At 48.3% G+C, this 8,749-nt stretch overlaps 1 protein-coding gene across 1 annotated transcript; it reads right to left on the reverse strand.

Moving 5' to 3' along the window:
• Positions 1–1,940: 1,940 nt before the first annotated feature.
• LOC121139449 (protein TCL1B2-like) lies at positions 1,941–8,237 on the reverse strand. The gene is made up of 4 exons (XM_040743347.1): positions 7,907–8,237; positions 4,635–4,805; positions 2,992–3,037; positions 1,941–2,415 (listed from the first exon to the last, which is right to left on the reverse strand). The coding sequence occupies exons 1-4, from the start codon at positions 8,036–8,038 to the stop codon at positions 2,351–2,353; spliced, it is 414 nt and encodes a 137-aa protein (XP_040599281.1). The 5' UTR covers positions 8,039–8,237; the 3' UTR covers positions 1,941–2,350.
• Positions 8,238–8,749: the final 512 nt, after the last annotated feature.

Here is an 8,749-nt window from a genome sequence, read left to right on the forward strand (position 1 = left end):
ATTTTGGTCAGAGCAGTGAAGTAACACAGACATCCAATTCTTCTGTCCCACTGTTGCCTTTGCTAGGTCTAATTTATTGTAGCAGACACCATTCTCCTTTAGTATATTCCTAGATTTGTCCCTTTGCAATAGACAGTGTCAACCCTATTTTCTTCAAATTCAGGTGTGAATGCACTACCCCCTCCCCCCACTGGTCTCTGTGTTCCAGTTTGTTTCTGAGGGGTGATGTAGTAGTACAAACCCCCATGGCTGTGTAACACCATCACTTGAACAGGACATCCAGACAGTACGAGCCTACTGCAAGGGAAATCTATTCATTCAATAGGACCAGCAAACAAAAATGGGGGATGCTGGATCTCAGCTGACTTTCCTCTTGCCCTACTTTTATTCCATTCAAACCTGCATCTTATGGAGAGGGTGCCACTCAAAAACAGTGTGGGTCTCCCCTTCAGGTCTCTTTGAGAACACACTCAACACACACCTTGGCATGCCTCAATAGCAATCTAAGTTGACAACAGGGTTACCCATCAGAGGAGAGTTTCCTAGGCACCACGGTCCCAGATGAATTCAGCATCTCACAGGACAGGGCAGTATCAGGATTCAGGGCTTGGTCACCCCTGCATGGTACAATTAGGACTCTGAGCACCTTCCCTTTACTGACCTCTGGGCTGGAAGCAATCTCAACTCCCAAAGCCCAGATATGGGGCAGTGTCTGGAGACACCTTAGGTCCAGGGGACTGATGTCAGAGATGGATGCTGCTGGTCACTCAGGCTATCCCAGGACGATGAAGGATCTGTGACCCAAATGCCCTTGGTGCCCACTTCAGGAAGCCTGCTCCAGGTAGAAGCCAGGGAGGGCCTGGCTAGCACTTGAAGCCACCATAGATGTCCCTATGTTGTCTCATCACCCCAAGTGTTCCTGCCCAGAACAAGAGTAAGCATGCCTAGGTTTCATACCTGCCTTGTCCCTGTGTTCCTTTCTCCACTGGAGTGAGCTGCTGCTCTCAGTTTTCTGTCCTCAGAGAATCCCCAGAGGCATTGTGAACTTGAGTCCCACTGCTGGTCTAAGCCTGCTGCTTTTTTGTTGTTTGGGCCTTTTCTTTCCCAAGATCAAAAACATATTTGTCTATATTTTCTACAAACACTTTAATTAAAAACTCTCAGCTGGTCAGTGGGGCTCCTTTCTTGAATCTCAGCAGGAGCAGGCAGATCTCTGTGAGTTCAATGTCAGAAAGCTCTACGGAACAGGCTGGCTTTGAACTCACGACATTCATAAGGATCACCTTAAACTTGTGATTCTCTGACCTCCATATCTCAAGTGCTAGGATTCCAGCAAGGGCTCACACATCTGGTTTGAACTCTGTTCATGCAAAACTGAGGGATCAGCTTAGACCATTATGTATGGTAAGTCAGCTTGTGGCCACCTGAGCTAAGGCCACAGTCCTATAAGAGTCTTTCTAGACTCACTCTGTAAAGTTACAGCTTCCATCTGCTGACAGTTTCTTCCTGTGAATTGTGTCAGAGGGAGTGCCTTTCTTTCCTGTGGATCAGCTGAAGGAAGGACATGTTTGCAGTACCAGGCCTCTGTCCCCTCTGTGCTGCTCCCTTGACATCTGGTGTCTTCATGTGCAAGGACGCTTTCTCCCTGTGGCCTGTAGTGAATTAGTGTGGCTCCTGTGTTGACTCTGTCAGTCACTGACCACTCTCCCTCCCTCCACGTAAACCACAGCTTCTTATCCTATGCCCAGCACAGCTTCTCCCAGCTCCACATAGCCTCCCTGTTAGAACTTCCCCAGGAACCCTGCTGCTGAAATGCACCAGGACCCATCCCCCAGTGAGGAAATGTCCTGAAGAGGTCACACAGTGCTCCTGTAATGTTTGGGGGTCACTTCCACTTTATGATTTAGAACCCAGATAAAGACAGACCAGGCCAGCACAGATTTTAAGTAAAAGCAGTAAAGTTTAATTAGTTAAAAACAAGTGTTGGCCAGGCATTAGGGTCAGCATCATTTCTAGGAACCAAGTCCTGAGAACTTGGGAGAAGTGACCAGATGCTCCCTGTGCACATCCCATTGTGCCTTCAAGCACGGAGCACAGAGTCCTCTGCCCAGCACCAGGTCAACTTCCAGCCAGCATTGGCAGCTCAGAGATCCACAGGGCGTGGAGTCCCCATCCATACCTGCTCCACAGGCACCTCCAGATCAGAGTCACCTGAGGGGCATGCTGCACTGGGAGGCCAGGGGAGGGGTTCAAATGGACAAGAGGTCTTTAGAAGGACAATCTGTAAGGGGGCAAGAAAGTCACAGCTGTACCCAGGAAGGGAGGAGGCTCAGGACACAGGAAGCCAGGCTCACAGAAACGGATCCTCTGAAGCTGGGACCTCAGTCCAGCAAGAGGCACTGCTAGACTGGAGACCTGGGGGACAAGCAGAGAAGTAGCTGCACAAAATCTCCACTGAGGGCTCAAGGGACAGGGACCTGAAGGGCTACCAATACCTAGGTGGGACCAAGGAGACACTGCTTAGTGAATCCCTGCAGAACTGGGTGCTGGACCCAAAGGCTGTGCTCCAGCCAGTCCAGCTCCAACCCTGCCCCTGGACCACTCTCTCCTCAGACAGGTAGAGCTGCTACCAAGTTGGGGAAGATGCCCAGTGTAGGTTCTCTTGGGCCAATACCACCCAGCACTCCAGTGTGATGATACTGGAGAGACAAAGTGACTAGGTTCTAGTCCCATCACTGCTATTCCAGGGCTCTGTGGTCTCAGGACCTGCATTCTGATACCCAGAGTCTATTTGCTTAGCTGTGACATGGAGCACTGGACACATGGAATTGTTTCCAGGACTGAGGGTGACTCTGTGCTTACTGTGGGGTCAGCTCACAGCACTTACATCCAACATAGAATGGTGAAATGTGGCCATACAAGGAAAGCCCAGGGAGAGTCACAAGAACACTCTTCCTACACAGAGAGAAAGCCTTCTGGTGCCTGTCTTACCGAGTTCGGTCTCCACCTCTAGGACCAGGTGTTCTGTGTCCTCCAGCTGCAAGAGAGGAAGAGCCTTCAGGATCCTGGGTGACACACATCTAGCCATCTCTAAGACAATGACCATTCTGACTGGCACCATAACAAAGAAGAAAGAGGAAGAGGAGGATTGGTGTGGGAATTCTATAGCCAGAGGGAAGCATTACTTCCAGAGATGCCCCACTAGACACAGATACCACATGTGTTCACAGATACATTCTCCCTCTCAACCTGTCCCCACTATGCCATATTATCAGCCTCCTGAAGTAGAGAGGTCAACAGCAAAAATATCTTCAACAACTCCCTGAAACTCAAAAGATTCACTAGGCCCCTCCATGCCACAGGAAGCAGAGCCAGGCAGCAAAGACTCTCACACACAAAAAGCCACCCAGCCAAGCAGAAACCAGAGAAGCTGCCTAGAAGGGGTTCAGCCCTAATGAGGCAGGCTGTGCAGTGTGCTCCAGGGTCCCAGCTTTGTGAGCCTTCTGTCATCAGTGCTGGGTGTCCTTTGGTGATGCAGCTGTCTTTGAGTCATTTCTGCTCCTGTAAGTGATCCCTCACCCTCACCCATATTCCTATAAGTGACCACAATAAAACTCATTGCTTCACCAAGATGAACTTTCTGGTATCTGTACTTTGGTCCGTTGTAGATTCCTTACCTAGGGTGAGGAGATGAGTATCTTTCCTCTCCCCAGGAACATTTTTATCACACTAAAACACTCTCCAAATCCTCTACCAAAAATGACCCTGTTAGATCCCTTGAAGGAAGAGTGAATGAAGGAGAGGTAAGAGTTTCCCTGGGGAGAGCTTGTCCCTCCCCTCATCAGCTGCAGCTCTCAGGAGAGTGGCCCCTCTGCCACACCTGGACAACACAGTAGAGCTGGCCCTAGGTGCAGCCTTGGGAGATCTGACCCTGAGGACATGAAACCAGGAAAACTGGCCCTGGCCATTTCTCATCTCTACAAGAGATGAACTAGTCAGGGAAGTACTGAAGAACTCAACCTATGAATGAGGACAAGGGAGAGATCACAGGCTGACTAACCCTACCATTGCTCAGACCTGGTAACAGGGTTATGAGGTGGTTCACCCGACCATCCCCACCATCTGGGATCTGCTGGAGCACTTGAAGGGAGCAAACTGAAGACTCAAAGCTACAGGATTTCTACTACACAGGACACCCACAGGATAACCAAGAGGAGTTCCAGCGAGAGCCCTGCATGGACAGTGTAGCAGAAACCAAAGAACTCAAAACAGACAATGAGTTTCTGTAGTGAACATTTGCAGGTAAACATATATGGACTCGAGTGTTCCCCGCATGACTCTCTGTGTCACTTAACAGTTTCCATGATGAGGTTTATTTTTTCTTATCCCCCTTTTCTTTTTTTTCTCAAATTGTATTGTATTGTATTATATTGTGTTGTATTGGGGGAGGGGTAGCTTGCAGAGGATGGATAAGTAGGGACAGGGAAGTGAAGCAGATGGAGATGTATGATGTGAGAGACAAAGAATAAATGAAGGACAGGAAAATACTTCCTGGGGGGGTGGGAGAGGATGAAAAGCATTTGCATCTGACACCCACCTGCTGCAGCTTTCACTGGGAGATACCACACACTTACCTGGACATGTTCCTCTATTATCCAGAAGCTTGAGTCTGCCCCATTGTATGAAAACAGAGAATTTGTGTGCCACTCACTGGGGAGACACGTCAAACTTGAGAAGAAGTGGGACAGGAGTTCTGCGCAGCATTCGCCCACCCGACACAACCTGACTTTGATGGAGGCTCGGTGCTGAGGGGAGTAGAGGGGAGAGGCACATTAGGGACAGATACCTTTAGTCATGCCTGGATGCTGCGCTAACTGTTTTATGCAAAGGTCTAGATGAGAGGTTCCAATAGCCATAAACACAGCCCTGTCTCCACCACCTGTGTCTTCCCAGGGCCTGGGATGTCTGCTGCTCTTCTGCCTGGTCTGACCCTGACCTCCCTCTGCCCATCCCTGCTCATCCCCAGCTTCTCCCACACAGTAGCCACAGTCTCCAGACACACAGCGCCTTTCACAGATCGTCAGTTGGGCCCTGGGAATCTGTCTCAGCCATTTCCAGAGTTTTAATAACTCTCCTTTGAAAACTGAGACGTATTATGTGAGATGGATCCATTGGTTAAGTTATGTATGTGCCAGGGTGTGGAAACCTGAGATGGGAGGACCACTGGGGTTTCCTGACTGCAGTCTAGCTCCAGATTTGGTGAAAGATGCTGTCTCGGGGCATAAGGTAGAGAGTGACAGAGCCAGTCACATGAACATTCAACAAGCCTAAAGCATGTGCTCACAAACACACACACCAGGCACAGGGGCAATGGCTGGAACCAAAGACATGCAGTGTAATGTTGATGGTGAGCTTCATGTGCCTTTAGTAATGCAAAACAGAAACCTTAGCCAACACAGAAACCTACAAAGTCAAAAAGTAGCCATAGGCAGGCATGATGTTGCCTGCCTTTAATCTCATCACTCAGGAGAGAGAGGCAGGCTGATCTGAGTTTGAGATCAGTCTTGTCTACATTATGAGTTCCAGGACAGCCAGGACTGTTACACAAAAAAAATCTTGTCTTGAAAATCCAAGGAAAGTTAGACCACAGTGCAGGGAGCATGTCACAGACTCCCTATTTGTGTCCTGTCTTCCTGTGAATTCCTGCATTTCTCTTCACCTGTCACACTGTGGAAGGTCACTGTCCTGGTTGTGGTCCTTACAATTTTTGAGAATCTGTCCACCTGTGGGTATTCGGACTTTAGGTAGGGAGGGAAGGGAGATAGCAAAGAAGGGACAGGGACCCACATTGTCGTGTCACCTGCTTTTGTAGTAAATGACTTTTTACTTGAAACTCCATTGTCTCTGGATGCTTTGCACCGAGGTGGACCAGGGAGTGTTCCCAAGTCCTCAGAATCTGCAAAATGAAAAGCTTCCCTCTGAGGCCTCTGATTGAAAAAAACCTCCTGATCCTTGCTGAGATCTCACTGAGAAGTTCCTGTGTGAGTTTGAGCATTCTGGGAGTATGTGAGTGTGTGAGAGCATGAGAATGTGTGTGAGAGTGAGTGTGTGATGGAGAGAGTGAGTGTGAGTGTGTGTGTGTGTGTGTGTGTGTGTGTATGTGTGATGCATGTATGTGACAGTCTGAAAAGGACAAAGGAGACTCAGGTGTCTGCTCCATCACTTTCTCCCTCATGTCTTTGAAGTAGGGACTCTGACTCCACCCTCACAGCACTGAAGTTATGGGCAACAGAGACACATGGGGCTTTTATGTGGCTGCTGGGATCATAATTCGGGCCTATGGTTTTTGTTTGTTTTTAAGATTTTTTTATTTGATTTTGTATTTGTAACTTATTTGAGGCAGGATTTCTGTGTGAACCTGACTTTCCTAGAACTGACTAACTGGGCCATGTGGCCATGAACTTAGAGATCTGCCTGTTTCTACCGTGTGTGTGTGTATGTGTGTGTGTGTGTGTGTGTGTGTGTGTGTGTGTGTGTGTAACAATTCAGACTACTTCTGGTATGGTAACAAAGAGAGAGACAGAGAAATAGAAGGATGGAATAAAAGAAAAAGGAAATGAGGAAAAAAGAAGGGGAGAACAATGCTTGGTCTGTTGTCACAACCTGAAATCCCAAATGACTCAAGAGCCAGTTCAAATGACATTGCATCAATAACTGTAGAGGATATGTCCCTTAGCAACAGCTTTGCCTGGGACCTCAGGTTGATTCTTTTACAGGAGCCATCAGATTCTCCTCACCCTTTTAACTCAATTGCCCAAGAAGCTGTTCCAGAAGCTGCATCTGCCCCTCTAGGCACACGTGGATCCAACAGCTACTTTAACCCAAGGCTGCGCAGAAGCAGGATGATGGGAGACATGTGACTCTAATGAATTTATTGACTGCACAAACTTTCTCATGGAAGCTGTCTCATTTATATCAACCTGCACTAAGAGAATTCCTTTCTCAGTTTTTTTTAACTGAAAATATTTGGTGCTAAAACTTTCCATAGTTTATTTGGTATAGTTTTTAAAAAAACACATCTACATGAATATTATAATTTTTGGTGCTATAGACAAATTGCTCCTTGTTTGTTTCCAGCCTCGGAGGAACTGGGGTTCAATAACATATCAAAGTTGGCCCCAGATGAAGGGGGAAAAGGATGAAAAATGAAGGACATGACTGCTCCTAGGTATGGAGGAGGAGAAGGTTTATTGTAGATAAAAGGGAGAGCACAGGCAGAGATGGAGACATCTGGGTGAGTTTGGAGTGAACATGACTGTGAGCCTGGCCACGTGAGGAGAGGAGCGGGGAGAGGAGATGACGACCAAGTGGGGTGGCCTAGGCCAAGAAACTGGCACAGACAAAACGGCTGAGTTTTAAAGGAAAGAACCAGAGGAGGTGGAGTGTGGTGGGAATATTGGGAGGCCCAGGACTTGGGGAGGACAGTTCAGGGTAGACATAAGTTAAGCCTGCCAAAGGTCAAACCTGCAGAGAATGCAGTTTGCTGGGAGAACCTGGTGGCCAGAGGCCACATTGATATGTTAATAGACACCATAGTGATTTGTCCCAGGTGTAAGACCAAATACCACTCAGGCAGGTACCTGGCAGAGGACACTTGGTATCTGCCACACCTACACTAGAAGTTTGCTTTCAAGTGACATCTCTGGTACTTGAGTACCAGTTTTGATACCTAGAAATGCTTTTCCTGCAGGATCACAGGGCAGTATGGCCTTGCTGGATCCATTGTAGTCTAAATCCACACCCTAGAGCAATTTTCAGGGTGATATCAACCCCAACACACACACCTTAGCACACATAGACTACACAAAAGGTCAAGATGCAACCTCCATGGAGTCCCAAAACTCACCTTGTTAATAAATGGGTGGTGGAGAGTAAATCCCAGGCCTACAACCAACCAGAGCCTCTGGTTCTCATCCCTGTAGTAACCAGGCGTTTCCATTGTGAGAGTGACTGGGGGATACTGGATAGTACTAGCCATAGTGAGGAAAGCAAGGAGCTGGTGGTTCCCGAGAACTAACCACGGGTTGCAGCAGGGGCTGAGACAATAATGAATAAGAAACCCAGTTCTTCTCCAGCTTGGTCAGGAACCCATTTCCTAGAAACAGCTGCCCGGCTTCACCAGGTGTCCTGTATCCTCAGGCTAGTCCCTAGAGGGCTCTATGTTGACCCTGCCCAGACCCTCAGGGATTATTTCCTCCACCTCTCCCACATGTTTCCATCAGGAACCTGGCTGACGCCCCTGGATCTAGGACAGTGGCCCTCAGCCTACCTGATGCTGCTATCCTTTAATACAGTCCTCAGAGTGTGGAGACCCCCAACCACAAAATGATTTTTGTAGCTACTTCATAACTTCAAGTTTGCTACTGTTGTGAAACGTAATGTGAATACTTAGGGAGATAGATGTTAGCAAGAGGGTTGAAACCCACAGATTTAGAACCGAGGCTCTGGGGTTATCTGAGGAAGACATATCAGGGCTAAGTTTCACCTGGAAAACAAGCCCAACTTCCTCAGATGTTGTGACTGACTCTGCCAAGGGCAGCTTGGTTTCATGCTAACCTTGCCCTTGACCTGGAGTGTGACTGCCCAAGGGGCCATCTCCTCAGCCCATCTCCTCACTTTTCTGAGGCCACAGCAGGGCAGTTACAAAGCAGCCCTGTGAGGACAGCACCTGTGCCCTGAAGACCGGCTC

The sequence above is a fragment of the Mesocricetus auratus genome, unplaced genomic scaffold, assembly GCF_017639785.1.
Source record: "Mesocricetus auratus isolate SY011 unplaced genomic scaffold, BCM_Maur_2.0 Super-Scaffold_15014, whole genome shotgun sequence".
NCBI classification, from domain to species: Eukaryota; Metazoa; Chordata; class Mammalia; order Rodentia; family Cricetidae; genus Mesocricetus; species Mesocricetus auratus.